We start from the raw sequence: 27,825 nt of genomic DNA, 5'->3' as shown, positions 1-27,825 counted from the left end.
TTTAAAACGCAGCTTTAAATCTATCGATGACGTTCAATTGTTTATTTATTTCAAGGTGCAATGTTCATCCAGGACAAACATTCGTGGTCCAGGAAATTGATCTGAATGGCAATTTTATAAATGTTTTCTAATTATAAAATATATTTTTTAAAGTTTAATATATATATATATATATATATATATATATATATATATATATATATATTATATATTATATATATATATATATATAAGAATGACTTTTTATTAAATTATAACGTATGATTTCATTGACTACCCTTCAGTATATCTCCAACTACCACTGCCAAGAAAAACAATTTTAACACCATGCAATATACATGCATTTTAACAATTAATTTATCGAAATGTGTTATGCACAATACAATACTTCACCTGGCAGATTGCATTTTGCTAATATAAGAGTAGTAAATTGCATGCATTTTAACAATTAATTTATCGAAATGTGTTACACACAATACAATACTTCACCTAGCAGATTGCATTTTGCTAATATAAGGGTAGCAAATTGCATCCACCTATCTCTCCGCTATAGACACGTATTACCTCCCCACAGAGTGGGCGTGAGGCGGTTGATGACGCGCAGGCCTGCTTCTGAGGCAAGGTGAATGTGTTAAGTATTTTATGATTGGCTAATCGGGTTGTTTCCCCAGGAACGGCTTGAACGTTGGCTCTAGACTAACAGCGAAGATATCTTTGGTAACAGCTGCATATTGAAGTCAAGGCGTGTCGAGAGATAGAGGGGTAAGAGCAAAACGGGCAACAAATGTCTCAGCCTATTTGTTATGCATTTATTTGCCTGTCCTTTTTCGAGGGAAGTGTGGGCGGAAGTGGACGGACGGAACACAAAAGCTAGGCTAAAATATGAATTAATTTAATTATAGAAACGGCTGTCGTCGCTCTGGATTTTATTCTTGTATTTGAGTGTGTGATTTGATTATGTCAAACATCTCCGAGCTAGTAAAAATAATACTTTTCCAGTACAAATATTCTTCAAAGATCGTAATACAATAATAACAACAACAACAATAACAATATAAAAAAATCACCTGATTGAAATATTTTATGACGTATACATATGTATACATATTAATAATAATGATTGTATTTTTTATTTACCTCTGCTGCACATACACACAGATACTGTAATTGAACAGTATAAAATATACTAAAAAAAAAAAAACGACTCGAGTCCTTAGGTTTATTTTATAGATCACAATCACACAAGCAAGCTGATGGTTTTAAACCTGAATTAACTAAATAATCATTATTAAAAAGAATTAACAACATTTTAAAAAGAAATGGCTGCCTTAAGTGCAAGAGGTTTTATGATCAACATTAGACTTTTTGTCACACGGACCAACATCAATCCATATACAAAGTTACACTCAATGAAAATATTCCTTGGTAAAACTAAGGGCCTGACCTTAAGTAGTGTTCCCAAGCTCACTTTAGCATGCTGGGGTGTGGATAAGGCAGTGCTTTCAGTGGCCAATTGCCAAGAGGTGGCTCTGAAGGAAGCTGAGCTAAAACTGATTACAAGGTCCCAGCCAGAGAGTTCTCTGTTGAGTCTTCAGCTGCACAGACTGCGATTCGCTCTTCAATTGGGGCTGAGGTCCTTTGTCCTATTCCTGAAGTTCAGTCCCTTGCTCCTGCTGTACCCTCTCAGCCTGGTCTCCCACAGGCTAGCCTCACTGTGGCTGGACCTCCTCCTGTGGGCTGTTGAGTCATCTGGACCCACGTTCATCAAGTTGGGCCAGTGGGCTAGCACTCGCCGGGACCTGTTCTCGGAGGAGTTCTGTGACAGGTTCTCCCGGCTTCACGTCGGAGTGCAGCCACACTCCTGGGCCCACACCAAGCGCTGCCTGAGGAAGGCCTTTGGGGAGGATTGGAGGAGGCTGTTCCAGTTCGAGAGCAAGGAGCCTGTGGGTTCGGGATGCGTGGCGCAGGTCTACAGGGCCCTTGCTCATGTGGACAGAGTGAAAGACCCTGAGTTTCATCAGCTGGTGGATTCCATGGAGAAGGATGACCTATATGAAGCCTGGGAGATCCCTGGGTTGAGGGGGGTGTTCAGGGCCATGGTAGGGAGGCAGGCTGAAGATGACAGTGAGGATACAGCAGAAGGAAGTCTGGAGAGGACCAGAAAGGATGGCCAAGACGGGGAGCACCTCATGCCAGTAGCTATTAAGGTAAACTGATGTTTTTGGAAGAAGCTCTCTTTTGAGTTTGTCTGTTCTGTTAATTTTTTTAGCCAGGAATTTAACCCATTGAGACTGAGGAGATTACAAGGGGCTCACAATCAGTAGCAGTGAATAACATTATAATAAGTACAACATTATACAAACAGATTCTGTAAAACATTGTTCATTTACAACAGAGTTCAGACATGGGAGCTGATACCTAGCTATATTAAATATAACTGTTCAATACAGTTGGAGCACAACATCAACAAAAAGGCCATATACAGACCTGCATAAAACCGATTCCATGTCAGTGTCAAAAGCTTTTTACAGTGTAGGTCAGGGATGCTTACTGTCCTTATGTAGGATTTCTCAAAATTAGTGCTTTAGGGTAAACTTTTCTTGCTCCTGCTCCCCCCAGGTCCTTCACCCCGGGATCTCCCAGCAGGTCCGAACAGACCTCCTGCTTATGAAGACTGGCAGCTGGCTGATGGGGTGTCTCCCGGGGCTCAAGTGGCTCAGCCTGTATGAGGTTGTGGAGGAGTTTGAGAAGCTCATGATCCGACAGGTGAAACCGTTTAGAGACAATTTTTTCCATATTTGACTAATGAGCGGGTCCAGGTATAACAGTAGGACTTGAATAATCACACAATTGAATGACTGTGCAAGTCAAGACATACTATCTTAAATATTAGCTGTTTTGTGCTATTCCTCAGTACAATATTCATTTGTGTGATTTACATGGATGGGCATAAAAATATTTTACTAATATCAAAATACCTATTTTGAAGCAGAAATAGTATTTTCTATTTTTATTTTAAACATTATTTTTCAAATAAGTTTCAGTATTTCCTAAATGTTTTTTTTTTTTTTTTTTTAAATTTAATTAATTTTTTGACTTTTACATCAATAAAAATGTAACATTCATGTGCATGTTTACTTTCGTTGAGAGGGCCTTGGAACAGGAAACAGGATAAATCAATCTGAGAGAAATAACTGATTAATAACTGTGCTATTTTGATTGGTCAAATAGTAGCAACAACTCTTTGAATAAGGGTGTAGATAACAGATGAAGAACGTAGGAGGGTTACAATCTACATTGACAATTCATTTGTGAAAATAATTATAAAAAAATACTGCAAATTCTTTAAAGTGAGTAACCTTAATGAAAATAGAAAGGGTTAAGCAATAAATATGACAGTATCACAGATTCAAGGATGAAAAGATGGATTGTGTGATGTTACATTTATATACAGCTGTATATTAGTTCACCATTATGTATACCCTCTCAGCCGAACGGAGTACAGAAATTATTCAGCTGTACCTGGATTATGAAATCCCTGTGGACATCCGTCCATCTGTGAGTCACACTTACATTTTTGTATAAATCTGGAAAATCGCTTTTCCAATTGTCATGAAACTCGGCATGAAAATTATTTAGCATAAGCTACTGAGTAGCAGATTCTGGGTATATATGGGGGGATCTGGCTGTCTGTACATCTGTCCATCCACCCGTCTTTATAACTAACATTTTTGAATATGTCTGGGGAATAGTTTATCAAATTGTGATGAAATATTTCATTGCTATTTCTTCTTTTGCACTATTCAGTACATGCAATGTCATGATCATCAACTTTTTCATCATACTGACCGCTCTGATTTTGAATTTGTGGTGTGGCGGGGTGTGTGTTAAAGACATACTTGTTGATTGAGGCATGTCACAAAGACGGCCGGAGTGGGGGACGTCAGACCAAAAACAGGAACCAGGAAATAAACAGAGAGGTGGAGTTTTGGGGGAGCTGAGCGCTTGCTTGCGTTCAGCATTTAATGAATTAACAGAACAGTAAATAAAAAGGTTGTAACGAACAAAAACACAGGACACGGCACTGGTAGCCAAAATAAACAGACAAACAAAATGGACTAGCACTAAACAACACGGTGAGCTGATATTTTACTTTACATTATTATTTTATTATTATTACCTCCGTCTCCACACCCGTTCTCCACTCACCGAACACACAACCCTGAGTGAGTCAAAACATGCTGCTTTTATGCAGCTGTACCGAGACTCGATTGCTAATCAATCATTCAATTGGATTCGCGGTACAACTGCACGTGAATTAATAAAGTGCAATTCCCCGTGCTCACATATTATTACTTTTTACTTGCACGTGAAGTGCTGTGCAATCCTCGTTCCTAAATACAAATATACATTTTAAACACTTGTGTTACACAGACCTGTTTATATCCCGTGTACCAATGACTATACACCAACATTAACACACAACACAAAATACACACAGGGGCAGGCACTTTGCCACAAGGCAGTACTGACATTTTCAGTTCATTATTATGAAAAAAAAGAAATAAAATAGTGTATACAACCAGTAGATGGTACTCTCGCCCAAACTGCACAAGATGACATCTCTTATACAATAAAGAGATACCCTAGACAGGACTATTAACTTATATAATAAGATTATATTGCTGATGTCTTAACATTTGTTTATCACTGTTTCTGAGTTTCTAGAACCTTAAACTAGCACTGACACCTGATGTCCAAAGTGAAGTTTCATGCATTCTTTCATTGTTCAAACTGTGTTTCCATTTATCGTTACAGATTGACCTGAGATACGAGGCTAGAAATATGGAAAAATTCCAGGAGAATTTTCAAGATGTGGACTTTGTAAAGTTTCCCACTCCCCTTCGTCCTTTCATCACAAGAAACATTCTGGTGGAAACTTTCGAGGCAAGCTAATCTTACTTCTAAACCTCAAACTAAATGTTTCCATTAGTCTTTTCTTTTGTGTACATGCATTTCTGTAATTCTGTGGTTGGGATGAAACCCTGAACATTGTGTTCCTTTATTTTTTTTGCCATTCAGACCTTATGAAATGGACCTACACTCTGTTGTTGTTGCACTCTTCTAACTTAAGAGTTTCAAAAGTGTCCCCACATACAGTTTTTCTTTTCTATTTCATTTTAGGAGAGTGATCCCATTTCTAAATACCTAGCTCAGGATATCCCAGCAGAAATGAAGCAAAAAATTGCCAGGATGGGAGTGGACACACTCCTTAAGATGGTAAGAGACAGCTTCAAATCTGCAGAGGTTGTATTTGCAATACAGTACAGTACAGCTGGAGAGAAGAGTTGAATCCACCCCTTTGGAAGCACTGTAATTTTTTGCTGCTTTCTTTCTCTCAGGTGTTTGTAGATAATTTTGTGCACGGGGACCTGCACCCCGGTAATATCCTGGTGCAGTGTGAGAACCAAAGCGACCTCCTGGGCACAGCTACCCTGCTGGACTTGTGTGACACACTGATTGTGAGCGTGAGGCCTCCGACAACTGCACTGCACCTCGTGCTATTGGACACCGGGATTGTGGCGGAGCTCCAAGAGAGAGACCGCCAGAATTTCCGCGCTGTTTTCACTGCTGTGGTGCTCGGACAGGTAACCTGAACCTTCTTATTCAATAAGGAGCAGGTCGCAGCAAGGTCAAACATTGTGGCACAATCAGAGGACATTATGAAAACATTGCACCTTATTAAATGGGATCCAAACATAAAGCATTTAAACATTAAAGTACATGACATTCTTCATATTACTGATAGCTCTCATTTTGTGTTTATTTGTTTATATCAGTTCATGTCATCAGTGAGCTGACACTCTTGCCTGTTGCAGGGCGAAAAGGTGGCTGAGCTGATACTGCATCATGCCCGAGCCAGTGAGTGCCGTGACGTGGAGAGGTTCAAATGTGAGATGGCTGAGCTGGTGAATGAGGCCAAGAGAAATACTGTCTCCCTAGGAAAGGTACATGCATCTATAAAAGTGGACCAAAACACTAATGGCTCAATATGATACTGTAACAACAAGCCATTAGTCACACTAACTTCTCCCTAGGTTACACAGGATGCCCCCTTTCTGGTTATTGTGTCCTATTACCCCGAGCAGAGGTGAATTGGTTTTAAAGAAATAATATATCGCAGTCCAGTGAGTATCTCACTGCAGAGCACTTTGTAGTTAACAAAATAATTCCTTGAATCTTAGACATTTTGCACTTCCATTAGCTACATATTTCTCAAATGTGCAGTTTTGAAAGGAATACATGTTATGGCACACATTTTAATTTAAAAACATATCTGGCACTAGGTTAGGTTAAAGGAAGCTCTCCATTTCTATGCCATATTCATGGTTTGTCTGTTTGCAATTACACTTCCTGAGTCCTTTCACCTCAGCAATGTCTTCATGTTGTCTGCTAAAAGTATGTTATTCAGAGTTATTGACAAGAAATAAACCAGTATAGGGTTTGGAACAATTTAATCCTCCAGGTGAAATTACACAGGAAGTGCAAGACAGTCTAAAAAGCATGGCTGTAACCTAGTGTAGTACCAGAAATCACTTTTTAAAAAATAATAAATGGATGTGCATTGAGGAGAATATTTATGGAAATGTTTTGTTAACAACAATTATTTTAATTCAAGAACTAAACTCAAAAAAACCATTGGAGCCCAGACAAGGGGCTTAAATAGTAAGTACTGGGGTTCCGAGAAATATACCGTTTTACGTCCCCACGTGCTACCACATGTTGCTGTTTAAATAACTTACCTGCCGTTTTTCTTTTCATTGTTAACATCCTGACAACTTTTTATACTTATAACTTCAAAATGGCCGCTCTAGTGCACTGGGGTTTGAGATCTGTCCTGTAAATCAGTGCAGGAAGAGCGATTGAAAAAAACAAAATAAAAAATAACACATAACAAGTGCTTTGGCTTTTCTGTTCCGTACCACATCATGGACTGTTATTGCTGTGTTACCTGTTTGACAATGTGGGCAATAATCCTTACACTGTCAGTGCACTAGAGCGGACATTTTGAAAAGAGCTTTGAAACAGACTTTAAAGTTATAAGTATAAAATGTTGTCAGGATGTTAACAATGAGAAGACAAATGACAGGTATGTTATTTAAACAGTTGTAGCAACATGTGAGGATGTACAACGCTATATTTTTCAGAACCCCGCTACTTACTCTTTAAACCCCTTCGTTTTCTCCATGTTTAGTCTTGAACCATGCACTGATCTTCTGGTTACTGGTTGATAAGACCTGGTGTAACATGAAGAACAAATTGTCCACCTAGTCATTCTGCATTGGTAATACAGCAAATGAGGTACCAATACATGGTTAATTAGTCTTTTGATGGTGTAATCATGTATTATGTTGAGGGGAATGTTAAATGTTAAGTAACAAATTCTGCTTATCTTTCTTCAAAAGCTCCAGGTTGGTGACTTACTGTCTCGGGTCTTCAAGCTGCTGATCACACACAAGGTAATTCATTATTTTAAAAAAAATACAGAAAAAATTAATAAGTGAAAAGGATGGCCAAGTCTTAAAAACTGAGGGATGTATTCCCTTGTCCTGTAAGGCTCTTTGTTTTTCTTTTGCAAAGAAAAACAAAGTAACAAAAGTGCAAAATAGCTAAGATTTACTGTAAAGCAGTAATCTACCCCCCCCCCCCCCCCCCCCCCCCCCAATGCAGGTGAAGCTGGAGAGTAACTTCGCCTCAATTGTTTTTGCCATCGTGGTCCTTGAAGGACTTGGAAGGTCTCTGGACCCACACCTGGATATTCTGGAGATTGCTAAACCCCTCCTGCTGAAGACCTGTGCATCGCTCATCTGACACAAGCTGTACCAACACACTGAAATCCAGTGGATTCACACCTCCAGAAAACCAGATATTCATCTAGAACTTCAAACCACTCAGAGGCATTTAACAGTGCTGTAAATGCTTTGAAAGAAAACAAACTGTGACTTATCCTGGTAGTATATGGGTTGATCAAATCAGCCCCTAAGTCCAGTGGACATACATTGCAGCTCGGGTGTTCATCTGTCACTCGGTAGAAGTGATTGATTTTAGTTCTCAGTCAGTCAAAAAGTCCTCAATAATGCTATATAAATCATTATTTTATTACTATAACATCTCAAAAAGCTTGGAAAATGTCTGTGTTATTCTTTGAGCTCTGGATGCGGAAGCAGCTATCTTGTTTGTTTATGTTTGTGTTATGTCTGTGGTGAAGGGACTAGTGTATTGCAAAGATCCGCCTCCTTTTATTTTTTTTTTTGACTTCTTTTGGTTTCACTCGGCCATTGAAAGGTTTTCTCTGTCCCCCCCCCCCCAAAAAACGACTAGGGACCTGTGCTTTACGTCATTTTGATGATGTCGGACAGGGTCCAACATCAGACCACAAAGGAAAAATTGTAATGTCGGACTTGGTCTGACATAGGACTGCAAAGAGTTAAAACTGCCTTAGCTCAGATGTATACTGTGCATCTTTAAATGGTGTTCAGTTTACGTAAAGCAGGCAGCAGGTGCCATAATATGCTGGCCAAACAACTCCTTTGTTGGTATTGAGAGTTGCTTGCCCACAGATGGTCATTGCTTTAGTAAAGCTATCAACAGTGCAAAACATAATGTTTGTTGCAAAATGTAGAGAGGACATACAGTCTACATTCATTTCCTATTCAGCATGCAAGGGGGCAGACACACTCCAACGCTTAACTTTCATATTCAAAAGTAAAAGTGTAAATGACTAGTATATTTCCCTACTATCTTTTTAGGGTGTCTGACTGGCTCTAGTCTTAAAATGGTACACAAAAATTACTGATATTGGTACAAACTGTCTCATTCTGAGCTCAAATAAATGCAAGTTTAATTTGTGTACTGTCTTGTTGAATTAGTTGTTATTTTTCAATGATGTAATTCAACCTTATGTTTTGTACAAAATAATGGACAAATAATTACCTCTGCGCATAATTTGGGTAAAATCTAATTGACTTTTAAATTGTTGTTTTTTAAAATGTGTTTATTAATCACTCAAGGTATAAGGATTTTGTTATTAACTCTTTCTTAAGAGCAGACCTGTAGAAATGTATTAAGAAATAACTCCACTCAACCTAACAGACCAGTTAACTGGGACAGGTCTTGGGTATGCTCCTATATAATTTTTGTATGGCTGATTTCCACATAAGACACTACAGCAATTTTATTAGTTATAGTAGGGTTGCCTTTTGCAAAGTTACCATTTAAATGTTAATATGGTAATTATGATTTATTTTTTTTGAGTATTTTTTTTATTACATGTCATCACCAAAAATAGAATACAGTTATTAAACATGTAACTAATAACCCAGTGTACTTTAATATACTCAATATACTAAAATATATACAGTATCGGCACACATTTAATGATTTACAACCAGGGGTGCGGATTGATCCTTTATTTATAAATATCTTGGTATCCTTGAATAGATAATCATTTCAGAGTACCATTCTGCTTGCGAGATGTCTTGCTCATAGAGTATTTAGCATATTTTTAAAACAATTGTCTATTCAGAGATACAGTATTCTTTATGAACACATCTTAAGAGAACACTTAGACTTAGGGAACAACCTTGTAGTGAAATGGAATTTTCCTACTGAATAGAGCAAATATGGGTTCCTAAATGTGTTGTGTATAGTAGCCATAACCCTATGTGCACTGTAAGGAGTTATAAGCTAGTTTTACATTTGACCTTAGAGAGGACAGAGGTCACAGGCAAGGTGATGTTTGGATAGAGCATATATGCAGTATAACCTATCTGCTGTTATAACATTTACATTTGACCAAAGATTTTGAAAGGTTTGTGTCAGGTGGCCATATTGGTTTATGCACAAAACCATTTTTGAAAAAGTCAACTGAATTGACACAGAGATGATGCTTGTCAACTTTGGAGTTAATCAAATAAGCCATTTTTCAACTGAAGCGTTTTTAAATTTAAGAGCGAAACGTAGGTCTGGCCGTCATTTTGTGTTACGAAAGAACACATTTTGCTGAATTTGGTGGCAGCCATTTTGATAGTAAAATTTATCGCAGCAACTTCTGCTTTGCAAACTTGAAGCGGGTTTGGTTGCTGATGCAAAGTTTCAGATCAATTGGTTCACCGGTTCCCAATAAGAAGATAAAATGCATTAGGCCGCTATCTTGGTTGACACAGGAGCGCAATTGCATCTGAACTGTAATCTACACTGGATGATACCTGTCAAGTTTCATGTTCATTGGTTACACCGCGTACAAACAGGAACAGTTTAAAGTTTTGGGAGGAAAAACGACAATAATAATAATAATAATAATAATAATAATAATAATAATAATAATAATAAATTATTTACAATAACAATAGGCTTCACAAGCCAGCTTGGAAGCCTAATAACAGCTTGTAAATGTTGTACACATGACAGTGTAGTGAGATAACAGGTGCAACAGGAGCTGGTTTACTAAATTGAGGCAGTGCAGCACAAATGCAACAGTGACTAATGTCTGTACAGACAGTACCGCTTTGTCTTGCCACATTGTTTTCCCTGCAAGTGTATATGGCACAATTATAATAAAGCCAGATGTAATACATGTGCCAAATCATTATTCAAGTCATACTTTTATTTGCTTGTGACAGTTTTGCTATTATGCTGAGCGAACAGACTTGCTGCAATAGTAATTCAATCTCAAACACTATTAATGTACTTTTTTTGTGATGTGCTGTTGCATACATTTGACATTATGGTGTTGTGTATGTGCGGCAAGGAGAGACATTTTCCCTGTGGTGTTTTCTGAAGTACATCTGGAGTGGTTAGTTTCCAAGTGAACTGGAATACGTTTGGTTTCACATTGAAAAAAGCTGAAACGAAGCAAAGTGGCAAACATACAGAGTCCTCTTCCAAGCGAACCGAGACCACCATTTCAAGTGATCTCGGTTCACTTGGTTTGATGCGCATCCTGGTGCAATTACGTGGTTCTCAGAGGTTTCACATACCACTCCAAGTGAACCAACTCACACTTCAATCCGCATCAAAGGGTCAAACAAGCTAGGTGTGAAAGTACCCTTATTATGTTTAATTTCATGCATCCTGACATTAGTAATAAATACATTTCTATGTATTTATTCATATTGTGATTGCCCTTGGCATATTGTGTCTGGTGGTCAACTATGTCTTCGAGAACACTTCGCTTACTTCCCAATGGGTGTTCTCTTAGCCTGAGACTACTGCACCAGGGTATTTAGTAAGTAAGTTAAATGAGGAAAAATGGGCTATACAATCCCCACCCCTAGTCTTGCTGTAAGTCATTTGTTGACATAACTGGTGCCAGTACTGTATATTTCTTATAAGAAATAATTATGTAGATGTGTTTTTTCTTTACAGTATTAGAAAACTTCAACTATGAAAGGGAGTTTCATGGTCTTCGGAGAGCAGCAAGATGCCTGGTACTGTTGCTGTTATTTTCTTTTCTCCGCTGGAGACCAATTCCAATTCATTCCCTCAAGTCTTCACCGGCTTTTTTTCTGATGCAGGATACAAAGAAGAAACACATAGAAAAATGAGTGACTGCAGACCACCTGGAGAAATTAATCACTTCATCCGCTTTAACTTGTTGTATGTACAATACCGTGTTGGTTGTTTTCATTAAATGCTAATATAAACAAACATCCTATACATATTTTTCTTTAAAGTCTCACAGTTGAGTTTTATTTATTTTGGTACCACACAAACTAAGTTGAATTTAAATGACTTCACAAGCAAAAAGTTTTTCTGTTTTTTGAAAGCTGCTTTTTAGAAATGTCACTGTTAGCCAAACTCAACAAACCTACTCTGTTCCATCCAGCGCTCCAGATAAGGTTTTGGGTAATTGAGTCATTTACTGTCCAATTTAGACATTATGTTAGACTACATTACCTGGCTGATTGTCTTCTACCTGTTCTAGATTGCCCCAGGTGGACTGCAATTGTAATCAGACTCCCAGCTGCTCTCACTCTCCATGCTCTTCAGGACTAGGGGGAACTGGATTCCTACTTTCTCCTTCCTGGAACTTCTTGATACCTCCTGCTCTCTCTACCATCTCTATCAGCAATTTTGAGTTTCACTCTGCTGTATTGCACTCTCTCTGTCATCTGCTCCTTATTGTTCTTTATCCCCACCCCGGCCCCGTCCTCCTGCTCACTTCCTTGATGAGCTTGACGTCTTCCTGTTTTCTATCACCACCTCTATTCCTATCATTTTGTTAGCTGATTTTAACATTCATTTCTCATTCTGCTGGCTTTCTCCCTTTCCACCTCCTCTCTGTAACTGACTGTCTCCTCCACTGTAATTCTCTTTGACCTCTCTGTCAATCATGCTAGTCCTCTCCTCTCTCTCGCTCTGACCTGTGGATCTCAGGCACTGCTCTTGCCTGATTTTCTGTTTCCTTTCCCTCCCTCTCAGTTTCCTTTAACTACAATATCTCGCCATCTCTTTCTGCTAAAAACCTCTGTGTTACTCTTGACCCCTCCCTCTCCTCCTAAAATTTATTTTGGGTGAGTAAAATGCAACATTACCTCAAAGTCACGGGTACTTCCAATAAATACAGTACATATTTTAATGCTAACATATTGGGTATGCATTAACTACTGCCTTACATTTTAGTTTAATTTTTTTATAAATTTGGAATCAGCAATTATTTTTTCTTATTTTCTCCCCACTTGAAATGTCCAATTATTTTTATTTCAACCTGGCTCACCGCTGCCACCCCCGCGCTGACTCAGGAGGGATGAAGACAGACACACGCGTCCTCTGAAACATGTGCCGCCAGCGGTCCATTTCTGTTCACTCTGTGGGTCCGCCATGCAGCCACCTCAGAGCTACAGCGTCAGAGGACCACGCAGCTCTGAGTAGCTTACAGGCAGGCCCGCAGGCGCCTGGCCAGTCTACAGGGGTCGTTGGTGGGTGGTGAGCCGAGGAAACCCTGGCTGACCTAAGCCCTCCCCACCTTGGCTGCACTCTACCAATTGTGTGCCACCCCCTGTGAACTCCCGTCCACAGCCGGCAGTGGAATAGCCTGGACCCAAACCTCTGACCTTCAGGCTATGGGGCGCATCCTGCACTCCACGCGGAGTGACTATATTGTATTCCTTATTGATAGCTTTGCTATAGCAACCTGACTCTGCAAACAAAGAATATTGTATTTATTAAGTAGATTAAACTTCCGAAAATGTGGTTGACAGATAGGTAAATTGGTAGGTTAGCTTGAGGGATACAAAAACAGTGCAGAGAAATCCTGAAGATCAAGAATCCTGTCACAAACATGCATTGCAAATAAGTGGATCGAAACATACTTAAAAGAAAATGTTAGCCAGACACCAGCATTCTCTAGCTACCACTTTCAGTATATAACAATTGACCATTGAGACACCGCGAACCAACGAAGTACAAGAAGCTTGATAACAATATGTGTATTTTATGCATTACATTTTAATATCAAAGTAATTAATATTTTTTCAGTGTGTAAAACACCCAGTTCGCAGCTTATCTGGAGCGCTGGTCCCACACTACGTAAACCTAAAGACAAGCAGCCCCCTGTCCACACTCCATTTTGGGGAAATCTGATACCTTCTTCTGAGACAAGTTTGCCTCAATGGCTTTTTGATCTCTTCTCAATGCCTGATGGATACCCTGGAACACCTCTCTGTGACTTGTCTCGCTTGTGAAAGTAAACCCTGGAAAACAGTTCACAATTGATGCTACAAATATGAAGCCTTTAATATTTGCAGTTAAACATTAGTAATTGCATTAAAATAAATTAAATCTGCTGTTTCCCATGATTGTTTTCAAAGTAAGACAAAAAAAAAAAACATTGGTGTCATAGTTTAGCAGTTTGTAAACTGTAGTTAAATACTAGTGAACTCTTCTGCATCAGCCTAATCTACTATTCCTAAGCATTGCCTTGCAAACTCTATATCAGGGCAAATGCAGCATCTTCATCGTTACACTAATAGAGAATTTGCAGATGTTTTTTTCAAGTGGGAAACATAAAGAGAAACAAGTAACAAAAGTCACTTCAGCCTCATACCCTTTAGTCTTTATACCCCTTAAGAGAGCAGTTCTTTCAGGGCTTACTTGTGGGACAATACGTGTAAGTGCACCTTGCCACTGCTTACTTATGCTATACATAAGCAGGGACACATACAGTGAGAAGTTACATTGCTGACAATCCAGTATCATTTATGATCACCAAGATAAATGAAAAAAAAAAAGAAATAGAGTATTTCAAAGATAAATGGTTCACTTTGGTAAATGTAAAGGCTTCACTGTGAGTTCTCCTACCAGGTCTGTTGCTGATTGGGGAGGTAGGTGGTGGGTCACTGTGCCTCCATTCATCATTTGCCCTCTTCTCCCTATCCCACAAAGGTTCCCTCAAGCTACAGCCTGGGTCCACTGCCCTGCAGTGGATCACATTCCCCACAGTGCTAGTGGAAGTGCCTCTCCAGACATCCTGCAAACACAACCGTGCATCACAGCCTGCTAACTCAGAGAACAGGTCAAACATACTGACATAAAGGGAAACAGCAGGAGAAATCAGAATTCAAGCCAAGACTATGACAACAGCAATGACACGGCTGAATGAATGCTGCATGGTAGAAATGGGGTGAATGAAAGCTAGGGTCATTTTAGAAGCTGTTGTTCATCAGGCATTTTTTAATAGACATCACATCTTTATTAAATGCCTGATAGCTGTTTTTGTACATGTACAATGTTTAGGTCAGATTAATATTTACATTGTCCAACTTCACTTGACCATAAGTATACAAGCTCAAAGGGCTGCCCTGTGTAAACAATAAGAATAGCCACATTTACCTTTCGTGCACCTCCATGTTTGATCTGCAGCTGCTCTGATTTACTGTGTGTTCCATCCTTAAACCGCACAGCTTGCACCCCCTTTTTTGGACGTGAAGGGGTACAAAGATCAGAAGCAGCAGATCTTCCAAGGGATCTCTGGCTCTGCCCCTCCACCCTCGTATCCTCATTCAATAGACCAATCCCAGGGGTTCCTTCAAGCAGGGCATCCCTACTCACATCCAAAATTGACAGGCTATGGCAGTTAATGCCAGGCCGGTGTGGACAGATAAAGTGGGCTCCTGAGGGAGTGGAGGTGGCTGAATAGCTACAGGAATACTCAGCTGGGACTATCTCAGCCATCCACGGCCTATACCCAGGGGGAGTGGTCTTGGGGTAACCCGGAGAAATTTCTTGGAGCTTCCGTCTAGCTGACAGGGGCATCTGGAGTTCTAGAACAAGGAATTCAAACAGCTGCAGGGGGACCTGGATGGCCACTCCTGGTCTCACCCTCTCTGTGTGCCCATTCCAGAAATTCACTACCAGACCCTGCTCACTGGTCTCAGCATCTGGGGTGGGGGGGTGGAACGACACACATGTACTGGTGACCACAAGTATTGACATCATTTACTTATGTAGATTACTATTAATATATATATATATATATATATATATATATATATATATATATATATATATAAAATATTAATTCTGGAAGCAAGTTGCGCTACATCGAATTGGGTGAAATGCATACACTATGTGAGGTAACCAGCAGACGAAATTCAATTCAAGCCTGTGAGGACGTTTAGCTCCCTGAGCTGAAAGCATTGGCTTTTACTGCTACGCCATGGGACACTTTTGTTCCATTTTAATAGCATATATTCTACTAAGTTTAACATAAACTAAACTCAGAAATACAATCCCTGCATGTAACATATAAAATGTGTTCATGGATCAACTGAAAAAACATAAATCTACCTTTATCATAAGATAAACGAATAATGATAACAAATACTGTAATACAATGTAGAAAAGTATTTCCTACAGATTTTGTGTCATTGTGGTAAAAGTAAGGAAATTAAAATAAAAGGATAATGGCAATTCAACCATATTTATGTTAGTACAGTAATTCTTGAAAAAATATAAACATTTCTAAACTAATGACCTGAAAAAAATGATCAAGTTTTGATATTTCTTTGCAGATTATGCAAGGCATTCTACTTTGTTTTTAGGACTCTTTTCTGAGATGGCATTATTATACATGGTAGAAATCATGTTATTGTTTGGATCTGAACACTTGCTAATTTAGTGTGTACAGGCGTCTCTCATTGTTGTAGCTGAAAGGGCACTGTGGCCATAAGTGAATATATTTTGATGGGCATTGCAGCAATTGAGAAGGGCACCCATGGCAATAGCTGCACAACCACCGTTAATTTAAAGCCCTGTGTATGGATGCCATAATAATGTCAGTGTTTTACATAACAACTGACAAACCACAGCACTACCTTCACAGCAACAAATAGATTTGGAGCAATTATTTCACTGTGGTACTGATATGAACTATTGCATTGTCACTGAAGATCCACTGATAAGGATAATTGAGAATAGGGACACTTATGCTTATTGTTTTCTGTTGTATTTAAATGCATACAATATTACTATTGTAAAGCTGCTAATTTTCTGTTATCTTAGGGTATTCTGTTGCTACACTCAGCAATTAGATTTGCAAAACAACTCCAAACTTTATTACCTTCCTTTAGTTACTAAGGCCCATATTCACAAAACGCAAACTCACAACTGAGGCCAAATTAACACATACTGTACTTTGACTAGGTGGAAAATATGTACTAGAAATAAAACGTTCAAGTACACAGTAAAACTGAGAGCAAAGAAAATGCCGAAAGTAGAAAAAAGATCTGCATTTCAGACAATATCAGCAATGCTGTACCTGAATTATGCCCTCGCCTCTCCTGGCCCAACAGCACAGTTCCTGGTCCATATCGCTCCAAATCGGGCTCCCAGGGAGCCAGGACAGAGTCCCCAGGAGTGACAGGGCACCTCATTGCATCTTCATACTGCACCAGATCACACAGCCGGGTCTCCTGCAGGCGGCACCCAGCTCTGCCTCTGAAGTGCTTGCTGCTCTCAAACTCCACTGTGAACACTTCTTCCAAGCCCTGAGGAACAAGCAAGACCAGCAAAGGACAGCTAGTTACACCTCGTTTCCATGTGACACCAAACAGTCATTCCCCTGTAAAAGGGTTTGACCAAGGCTTTTAAAAAAAAATGTTATTTTTATTAGCATAACTACAAAGTCTTCACACTTTCAATGTTCACCTGTCACAACTCCACAGATTCACTTCCAGTGTAGCAGGTACTGTACTAGGATGCTACCTGAGTACTTTCTGTGATACACATAGATCCACTGTAGTCTGGGTTATGTGATGGGGTGAGCAGTTCCCTGTCTCATATTATGGTAATATGTGGATTGAATTAATATAAGAACATAAGAACATAAGAATTGCTGCCAGCGTGATCAGTTAGCACTTTATATGTATAAGGTGGGGTGAAGGCTCCCCACACATAACCAGTTGATGCAAGCTGGGAGAAGCCTGGAGTGAGCTGCCCCATAGAAAGCAAAGAGAAGCATATAAAATGATGATAAAACATGTGTATGCAAAGTAGAAAGCATGGGGAAATCATGGTAAACTGCAACATTAAGAGTGCAAATTGACTATGGTAAACCTTCTTGGGATACAGACACAACATAGCACAGACTACTCGCAGGACAAAATACATACTTACAGTTCTCAAATCTCAGTTTGCTTGGAATAGAATGATATTTGTGGACTACAGAAGTGCCTACCGGAACCTCCTGGCTGAGATGTCCCAGATAGTAAAACCCATCCTGGTATCTCCTGGCTAAAATCCGAGCCCCTCTAACCAGCCGAGGACCCCCCTGGGACCCATCAACAGAGTCCCCCTTCACTGCGGCTTTCACAGGGCGTCTGCTAACCAGGAGATGGAGGGGAAAGAACAGAGGAAAGCAAAATACTTATTTTAATTCTTTCATCATATATTTGAATTGGAAACAATGTTTCCTGTTTTTAATATGTACAATTGGGCTTGCTTTAATGGTTTTTGTGTGTCTTGTATATTATATATTCGTTCCAGGGCTGGACACGATCGTTTCACGCTACATATTTTCCTCTCAGGGCGAGCTGATGTGTTACCCTTGCCCCTCAACGTTTGTTTTGTGGCTACTGCCATGCGCGTTTTCAACCCGAGGCAAACATAACCCTGTTGCATTCACATTTCATTTTTCAAACCGAGGCAAACGTTTCGTCTTGGGTTGAAAATTCTCAACCCTAGTCATTGGCAGGAGTGAGTTCGGCCTGGGTTGACAGTTTCGCCCCCAGGTTGAAACTGGCAATGTGAATACGCTTAAGTGTGAAAAGCCCTTTTGAATGGGTAGCTGGGGTTCATTCATGGAGATAGTGTATAACGTGGTCACACATTACAGTGTAGTGACTGGCGCTGATGAGCACTTACTGTGAATTGGGAATACAAAGGGCAGGCCAGTGAAGAGGCACCCCAAAGTAACACAGTGAGCTGTCACTGCCTCCCAACACTGAACAAAATGCCTGGGACAATGGCATCGCCTGCAAATACACAAGGAGTGATGTGAAGTGGAGTTGAAACTATAGCTGTGGATATCTATTAAACTGGAAAGCCTTCAGAACTTGCTAGGACTAAACAGCAGCTAGGGGGCACAGTCAGTTACTGAGACTGCATTATTCATACTCTCCTGCAGGCTGGGTTAAAATCAGGACTCCAAACTAGCCTAAAACCCCTCAACTCTGTGACTTTAAAGGTTACAGGTACATTTCATACATGAAATGAATGTACACACACTAGGCTTTCATAAAAAAAGTGAAATAGTCTCAAACTTGCCCAGTTCAATACAGACAACAAAAAACACTAAAAAAAGAGAGAGAGGCTTTTTAGAAAAAAAAAAAAAACATTATTTATTGTTTGTTAAAAATATTTTGGCAAGGCCATCTCAAGTCTGACATGGCACAAAGAAACATGCAGTGAACATGGAAAAAAATGAACAAATTGGATACAAAATAAAGGAATTATGGCCATATATACAAAAGGGACTAAAAGCAACCAAAAAAAAAAAACTGATTCATTGAAAATGTGCAAAAGAAAAGAAAAAGAAAAAAAAGCCATTTACATTATTCATCCCAGGCACCCTGGTCATGTGGCACAAGATGGGGCTGTTCACTGTGGCTTGAATGGCCAGGAAGGTGGCTACCAGGGCTACATATCCCTAACAGCGCTTGTCTTGTGCATCTGATCCACAAACACAAACATTTTTATTTATTTTTTACCAGAAAATAGTTCCTTTTGCCTTCAGTGTTGCTGTTTCTCTTATTTTGTAAAGATTTTGTGTGAAAATGTTTGTTTACTGCACTGAGGTAGGTCTGGCTTCAGCACAGCAGCAACATTCCAAAACACTTGCATTCAATGAAATCTCCTAATATGGTCATCTACTGGAAACACACAAGTAGGACCTTGTTTTAAAGCTCAGAATCTCCTCTTTTCAATGAAGTATGGCAAGCAGGGCTGTCACTCACAGTGCCTGAGTAAAGATATTTAAAGGGCCAGGTCGCCGACTGACTATTTAATATTGGATGGTCCCTAAGGGTGTCATGAAATTCATCATGAAAGGACAATGGGACGCTGGGTGTGTTTTCTGATTTGTTCAATGGAGGTTAAGTTGAGACAACTATTTTCATTATTTTCACTCATGTGAGCCAGATTCGAATCCACAGGTGAAAAGCTTCCACTTTCACAGCTGCATGAAGTGGGATGAATCAACCAGATACTCACCGCCTCTACAACACTGGTAGACTCCAGGGCTGACATGTGGAAGGTTCCACCGGTCTCCCGTGCTATCTCCTGCAGTAGCCACTGGGGGGAGCTCTGGCTGAGATACACCACATGGACAGGAGGCCAGTTTTCCAGCCAAGGTCTGGCTCCTCCAGGCGAGCTGTCTGGCAGCCCATCAGTGACCAGGCACACAGCGTGGCAGGCTGGGTCCTCGAAAGCAGTGGCCAGTGCGGTCAGTGTGGTCCAGGAGTCTGAGACAGAGCGGCACTCCAGGCAGCGAATCCAGGCAACGGCTTCAGCGAGAGTGTGTGGACTGCATCGTACTGACCGGTCGCACCATTTACTGACCTGCAGACAGGGAGGCAAACAGATCCTCATAAAAGTTTTTCATAGTAAAAACATGGCAAAGTATAATAAAGCATAGTGAAAGCATAGTAAAGCAAAGGCATGCATTGTAAAGCAGAGAGGTATGATAAATCAGGTTGAAAATGGTAAACTGTGGTAAACTGTGGTAAACTATTGTAAAAGCATAGTATTTCCATGGAAAATGCATGGGAAAACTGCAAAATTACCAGGCACGTTTTCTGTAGTAAACTTTTATAAGGGTGTACACATGTAGATAAAGAACAGGAGTCTTTAAAATATTATTTAATTTTACAAATAGATGTATGTACTGTACTGTTTTTTTTACTGTATTAAGTTGTTCTCTGATGGACATCAGGGCTGGACAAATTTATTTTTTAAAATGTTCTTAAAATCCTCAGAATATTTTTCCAGATGCATACATCAAAACAGCCAAGCATATTCCTGCTACACATCAGACAGTATCATCAATCCATGAGCCAATGTTGCAATACCAGAAAATGTCACAATACACTTTGCTGCTATGCCTGTGCCCAGGCTGCCCATTTACGTTACCCAGTTTGTTGGCATGATTTATTGTCATTGACAGAGATAGAGCATTAAGGAGGGCAGCGGTACAGTACCTCGCTGTTAAACTCCACAATGTTAAATCTGAAATCCGGAAGCTTGTAAGCCCTATCATACAGTGCCTGAATCAGATGCTCCTTCACCCCCAACAGTTTGGAGTACATGCTCCCTGAGGTGTCGATCACAAACGCGATGTTCCATTCTCTGAGACCATTAAAGAGGTTTGGGGGGGCACAAGCATGGCAGAGTGGGGTGTGGGCCGGCATGGAGGAGGCTTTGAAACAATCTGAAACAAACACATCCTTCAGGTTAGAAACAGGCATTGGGGTCTACAGATAGTACTATTATCTTCCCCAGATCAACTGAACAGACCCCACTGCCCATTGATGTTTGTACATTTTAGTGATACCTGTTCAAACTGCAATATTGTTCACCATTTTGAAATACAGTAGTGGGAAAGTTAACACTGACTTCTGACTTTCACTGTATTATAAAAACACTTAGCAAATGAAGCAATACTATTCTGAGCAGTTTGTTGAATGGTTCCACAGTGGTAACATGTTTATATCTTGACATACCAGTTGCTAATTGTGTTAAAATCAATAAACACTCTTTACCATATTCGTATCAGTTTACTGCCATATCTAAACCATTGTTTCAAATATTCATTGCAGGGTAGTGCTGTGCTGTGTAGTGAAAGCACAGGGAGGCATTGGTGAATAAGGTTAACAACTGAGATGTATGGTTAACAAGGTCAACACCATGGTAGCCTATACAAAAAACAATACGTAGTATAACTAAGCATTTCTGAAACCGCAACATTTTCTTGTATAACATTTTCTTGTTTTTGGATTTGCTCCAATTTACACTAATTTACAGAAACGAGCCACTATGAAACAGCACTACAATTAACATTCTGTGAAGTACAGTATTACTAGTGTTAAAAACACTGCAATACAAAAACAAGTCAACAGTTCAACAAACCCGACCTGATATTTAAAAAAAACAACAACGAAGAACACATTACAGCAGTACTCGCTGAAATAATGTAATACTAACATAAAATGGTTGTAGTCTAAACAAGTCTGATTATGACAAGATAATTACATTCCACATAATATAATGAGCACATCAACACGTAAGTAGTGTTATATGTATGCTATGTACCTTACTTAAAGCATTTTGTGTTACTTTCTAGAATACTTGTCTGTTGGACTATTAACATGGGTTTGTAGTAATTATATACGAGATACTTACCTTGGCTGCTATTATTATTATTATTATTATTATTATTATTATTATTATTATTATTATTCTAGTTTCACTCGGAACTTTTGCAGGTGTACCATCCACCAAATCTGACTGTCAGTCACGGATTGTATATCGCAGTTGCTCAGCGACGACAGAATCTCTCACAAAAAAAACTAAATAGGGGGATCCTGTTTCTAAATCAAATCAAGTTTCTTTTATATTACATTTACAGCTAAAATATTTAATTTTATAAATTAACATACATAATTTTACAACAATACACACACACACACACACACACATATATATATATATATATATATATATATATATATATATATATATATATATATATATATATATAACAACATTTTTATGTATGTTAATTTATAAATCGACATTTACATTAATTTTTTTTTGATTTACTAAAATCTCCCCCTAGGGGGATAAATGAAAAAAAATGTCTAAGACAGCAGCGACTCGTGACGCTATACAATCCGTGACTGCCGGTCAATCTAAACTACCTACCATGTGGGAGTTTACAAGGTTTACTTGACTAGATAATAATAATAATAATAATAATAATAATAATAATAATAATAATAATAATAATAATATATATATTTATTTTGTATGTTGACATTTCTGGTGTAAAGAGTGTTTAATCACATAGGGAAAATATATTGAAGGTAAAAACGGCTTGCACACATAGAGTGAGACTTTACTTTAAGATGTCAGTTTATTGTTTCTACTTTTATGGTTATGTTTTATTAATGATTGTAACGATTTTGTGTGTCAAAAAAAAAAAAAAAAAAATTGTTCCGTAAATAAATTTTATATATATATATATATATATAAACAAAATATGGTACCAGAATGTAAGCGGCGAAGATAATATTTTATCCCCGGTAGATTTTATCTACTTACTCTCTGCTTACTTATCTTTAAAGAAAAAAAAAAACAGATATAAATATAAACATAAATTACACATTTTTATATTTAATTGCGTATTTGGTTTTAAACGCAACGTCAAAGTTAATCCACACTTGCAAACTCCCTTCAATTTGTGTTGGTGTCGCCCTGACAGGCACTACCCAATAGGAACGCGTGTTGCTGGTTAGCACTGTGGTATCCCAGAATACATGTCGGACGGCAGAAGGTGACATTACATTTCGCATCTGAGCTGCTGGTATTGAAAGCGGTAACAAATATATATAAAAGGGATCATGTCCTCCATAGTGAGGGCTGGGGCAGTCATTAGAGCTGGAGCACAGCTGCTTAGACGGGGACCGCAGAGGGTCGGAGTCAGAAAGTAAGTGTGAGTGCGGCTGTGTAGCTAGCTGCCCGGTCACGCATTGTCTGTAACACTATATATCATGTGTCATACAGTTTAGTGCTTAAGTTGTTTTATGACGTTTTGCTTTTTGTATACGTTTATGCTAATAAGTAAACACAATATAAATCAACCGGTTATAAAAAGAAAACACGTCGCAAATATGTCAAGGTCGCTCGAACTGTACCAAAAGCAACCTGATGCAGTTAACTAACACGGCTGTTATGTTATACTGCTCCAAGTAACATTGGGCTTGTAAAATGTTTGAGTTAAAAATGATCGGGTTTCCAGTTTAAAAATGCGGTAGATCAATCTTCTTAAAGTCTCCCTGCATTTACTACAGTTACATGTGCTGTCAGTTTAGAGAATAACGTACAGCAGTACAGCTCTATAGTGGTGCAAAATCATTTTGTGGCGACAAGCTAACATCGGGGCTGGAAGGAATTTGCATCCTTACTGTTCAGGTAAAACCTGCAAGTGGTAAAGTCGTCGAAGTTACAATACCTAGTTCAACTTTTGAAGTTATGGTTGAGCCCATACTGCTTAACTACTTTTGGTAAATGGAAACCGCACCGTGACACTTCAAATTTTAATTCAAAGCTATCTCGTGTGTGGCAGTCTTCAAATGTCCCTTTATCTCTGAACACCAACACATTACAATATGAACCCCTGAGTTGCTTGGCCATTAACAGCATAGCATTGCAGGATCTACAGCTACTCATTTGTTGTTTTCCCCCTGTTTGTGTTTCAGTGCTGGTGGTGGTGCCCACATTGAGGCCCAGTATCGGCAGTTCCCACAACTGACCAAGAACCAGAACTTCCAGGCAGAGCTCCTCAGCAGCGTAATGTGGTTCTGGATTCTCTGGCATTTCTGGCACGACTCTGATGCAGTGTTTGTGGGTACCAATTAAAGTGCTTTCCAAAAAACTGTTGGGTTCCTATAGGAATTGCACAGCAGTTCAGGTTCTTTCTCTCTGGTGTGGTTGGCTTTTCAATCCCCAGATTGTGTTATGACTCCCAACTCTATGAAAGGCAGTGGTGTTAATTCATAATATTGGTACCTTTTGCCTTGAGTCAGTTAATTCACCAGATTTCTAACTATATTTTAATTGTGTTAAGGGACGTGATAATGTCCACAATTTTTTTGAATTTAAGCTTTGCCTGGCACTTGCTTACAGTCTGCCCAGCATTACTGAATACCTGCTCACTAGGGACTGATGTTGCCGGGATGGTTGATACTTCTGTCCAAAGATGCAACTTTTGGAATGATCTTGGTGTTTTTTTTTTTTTACTCTGGGGTAGTTCAAATGAATAAATGTAGATTTTTTTTTTTGAAGTTTTGCAGAGCACCATCTCATTAAATGGTCACGCAGATTAGTTGTGTTACTGGAGTATCCCAATTACTTTACTTTTTACTTTTCTTGCCTTCTGAAGTAACTTACAAAAAATAGATGGTGAGTAAGTAGATTCAAGAAAATGCACAGAGTCCTTTTCTTCAATCAGTTGCCAGGTTTATTGAAATATGCAGGGAGTCTGGTCCCAGGTACAGGACAAACAATACTCAACATTACAATGTTTGCATGACATTAAATACCCTTCTGTATAGATGGTCCACCTCCCCTTTCTCTGACACTTAACCAATGGTCAAGGTAATTTAATTTATTGTGTGAGTGTTAATGTGTCTGTGTGTGTAGTCTAGTGTGACAACCTCTGAACTCAGTGCATTCTTCACACTCCTGGAGACAAAAGGTCCATACATCTGCCTTTTGTTATCTCCTTGCGACCCCCTTTGATGCCAGTGGCATTATCTCTTTCGATCTCTCTGAAGTCCTCAGAACCTGTTCCCTTCTAGTCCACAGCATTGTTATCTCATTAGCTTGCAGTCATTGTTGGGCAGTTTGTAGACGCATCGTCTCTATCAATGGTTAGCAGTACATGCAATTTGAACCAAACAGTCTGCTATCTGCAATATTAGTCTCTTTTCAGAAAAGAACACCAGTATAGCTCTGCTAGTCCACATGCGTAGCAAACCCCTAATCAATTCTCGATCCATGTTTTCCAACACCTTCTTACTTTTGAAAGTAATTGCCAAACATCAGAAGGTATTGTAGTTGTAGCTCGGACGATGCAGTATTTGTAACTCTAGCACAACGCTCTTAACTTGCTGTTACTTTGAAGACTCCTACACAGATGCAATGACATCAGTAAACACTCACAGTTTTATCGGTTTTTGTTAGTTAAAACTGAAAACTTGGGCTCTACTCAAAGGATTATCCTTATGATTAGTTTTACAACCCATTCGTTTTAACCCTCCTATTAGGTTTCGGGTCTGTTTGACCTGACTCTGGTTTCCAATTAGCTTAAATGCTATTTTTCTTTTCATTTTCTGTATATTTTATGACTTTTCCTAAGTTGGGGTCATGAACTTATACACAGAAAACAGAACCTTGTCATGTAGATTTGTGTGCAAGAATAAAATAAACTTCTTTGTTATTTTATTACTATTATATTTGTATTATTATTTCTGAAAATGGCTGCACCTATCTGGAGATATTTATAATCAAAAAAACAAAATATATATCTACAAGGCAGAGTATAATTTTCGCTTGTCAGTATTGCATCTTACTGGTAAAGACATTCCAAAATGAGGTGCTTCCAGGTTGGCAGTCAAAGAAGTTTTATCACAGCTCCTGGACTAAGAGTAAAACCTTTGCAAATAAAAACATTTAATCAATTTAAGGCTGTTTAAATTAGTTTGAAATTGCATAGGGTCAGTATGACCCAAAACATAACAGATGTACCTAAATTCTGAACACAGTAGGAGGGTTAAGAACATACAGTACTTGTGATGCATACAAAATCATTTGAACCTGTATGGGTGTAAAAAAAGAAATGTGCAGTTTTTAATCCTCATCCTTTTTTGTTGTTATTTTAAGGGGCACTTTCCATGGCCTGATGCCTCAAAGTGGACTGATGAAGAGTTAGGAATCCCAGCTGATGATGAGGAATGAAAAACATTGCTTATTGTAAGTATCCTTCAGATTACTCACTGTAACTGGACTTAAAACTTGCATTAGTACCGCATCCATTGTTTATTACTTCAAGAGTGCAGTTCCCAGGTCTGGGTATGTGGCTAGTATATGTTTAATGTCATGCTTTAATTATGCAGTGTTTATGTAATCTGTTTATGCAGCATCACTAGTCAGCAAACTATTAACCTGGTTTCTATGAACATAAGTGGTTCTGTAGCATGTAGCTAGTTTAAGAAATTTGAAATGAAATCAACAATAAATAGTATCTTTCTTCCTTTTCTGTAGATGCCCACTGTGGCTCAGAAGATACCCCCACCACCATTGGACAGTCTTGTATTTAAATTAATAAATACCTTTCTGGTAAAATAACAGATTTGCGTCTTAATTTATTTTTTGTGTTTCTGTGCACATATCCTTTTATGTAAATAGATAGATAGGTATACATGAGAAATACAGTTCATAGGTCATTTGTAGGCATGTCTACAGACCCTCCACCAAAGTACTGTGAGATCACACTAGACACCACGGGACAATTAACCAAGTTTAGTCTGCTTCATGCACCCAACAGGGGGAATAAAGTGAGTTTGATCAACTTCGTGGACTAACGTTAGTACCACTTATGATCCCAATTGCAGGGTGCCAAAAATTGATTAACTCTTTGGGACCATCAGTTAAACTAGGTCAAGTTTTCTGCTGATTTCAGCGTACTAAACCAGACCCTTCTGATCACAAAAAAGATCCACATTACGTGGATTAAGTTAGTCCTGTGAAGTTGGAGACTATAGTCTGCTTGCCCTGATTTGTCTTGCTTGCAAACCAGTGTAACATGGGTTATACACATGAAGTGTGTTCTTTGTCCGGTATGCCTCTATTAGGCTCCCTTGAGAAAGATGTGTACAACATATCAAAACGTTGGGCAGCTGGCTCTTTTGAGAATATATATATATCTTCTATTCCATCCCTTAGAAAATTGACTTGCATATTTTAAATGCTTTTCCAATGCTAGTTTTAATTCTGTTTTTAAAAAAAAAAAAAAAAAAAAAAAAAACTGTAAATATACTTTTTTGCCATTAAAATGCAAAGAAAGGCCAGGAGAAGAGACTACATTTTCACCCCAGTTTACCTCAGAATGGTCCCATATCTCTCCAGCACAATTCAAACACGTTGCTATCCTGTCCTGGCCGCAGATGGTTCTGGGAAACGTCAGTGTGCACAAAAAGAAATACTGGTATGTTCAATTAAGGTTGAATTACTTATTGTGTAATACAGAATCAAATAAACACTACCAAGAATATATCTGCTGGCCATTTGTATTTTATTATATTTACAGACAAGAAACACAAAATTCGATAAAACAAACATTACAATACTGCAACTGGTTGAGGATTTTATTTATTTTATTAACTTAATTTTATTTGTTTTTAAACCAAAAGGATCTCTTGGTTTAAACACAACAACAAATCTTGGAGCAATGACAATAATGAAAGCTTTTTTGGATTGTAGTAAGGC

General features: G+C 38.8%; 3 protein-coding genes across 5 annotated transcripts; 2 read left to right on the top strand and 1 right to left on the bottom strand.

Moving 5' to 3' along the window:
* The first annotated feature begins 600 nt into the window (after positions 1-600).
* On the top strand, positions 601-11,713 carry adck2 (aarF domain containing kinase 2). Of its 2 annotated transcripts, none has more exons than XM_041255263.1 (8): positions 601-2,207; positions 2,620-2,766; positions 4,819-4,947; positions 5,185-5,280; positions 5,403-5,648; positions 5,880-6,008; positions 7,467-7,520; positions 11,428-11,713. In XM_041255263.1, the coding sequence occupies exons 1-8, from the start codon at positions 1,320-1,322 to the stop codon at positions 11,431-11,433; spliced, it is 1,695 nt and encodes a 564-aa protein (XP_041111197.1). In that variant the 5' UTR covers positions 601-1,319; the 3' UTR covers positions 11,434-11,713. The 2 variants fall into 2 exon arrangements, with proteins under 2 accessions (XP_041111197.1, XP_041111196.1); XM_041255262.1 differs by lacking the exon at positions 11,428-11,713 and adding an exon at positions 7,732-8,203.
* On the bottom strand, positions 11,485-22,069 carry LOC121318513 (uncharacterized protein C11orf16-like). Of its 2 annotated transcripts, none has more exons than XM_041255260.1 (10): positions 21,958-22,069; positions 20,757-20,986; positions 19,771-20,118; positions 18,424-18,533; positions 17,738-17,882; positions 16,820-17,048; positions 14,893-15,440; positions 14,362-14,530; positions 13,648-13,754; positions 11,485-11,567 (listed from the first exon to the last, which is right to left on the bottom strand). In XM_041255260.1, exons 2-10 carry the CDS (start codon positions 20,964-20,966, stop codon positions 11,553-11,555), a joined length of 1,881 nt encoding a protein of 626 aa, XP_041111194.1. In that variant the 5' UTR covers positions 20,967-20,986; positions 21,958-22,069; the 3' UTR covers positions 11,485-11,552. The 2 variants fall into 2 exon arrangements, with proteins under 2 accessions (XP_041111194.1, XP_041111195.1); XM_041255261.1 differs by having other exon boundaries at positions 17,738-17,879.
* A 1,004-nt stretch (positions 22,070-23,073) lies between these two features.
* On the top strand, positions 23,074-26,685 carry ndufb2 (NADH:ubiquinone oxidoreductase subunit B2). The gene is made up of 4 exons (XM_041255259.1): positions 23,074-23,263; positions 24,036-24,180; positions 26,221-26,310; positions 26,602-26,685. The coding sequence occupies exons 1-3, from the start codon at positions 23,178-23,180 to the stop codon at positions 26,293-26,295; spliced, it is 306 nt and encodes a 101-aa protein (XP_041111193.1). The 5' UTR covers positions 23,074-23,177; the 3' UTR covers positions 26,296-26,310; positions 26,602-26,685.
* The last annotated feature ends 1,140 nt before the right edge of the window (positions 26,686-27,825 follow it).

Source organism: Polyodon spathula, chromosome 7, assembly GCF_017654505.1.
Source record: "Polyodon spathula isolate WHYD16114869_AA chromosome 7, ASM1765450v1, whole genome shotgun sequence".
Lineage (NCBI taxonomy): Eukaryota > Metazoa > Chordata > Actinopteri > Acipenseriformes > Polyodontidae > Polyodon > Polyodon spathula.
This window is presented reverse-complemented; position numbering and strand designations above follow the sequence as displayed.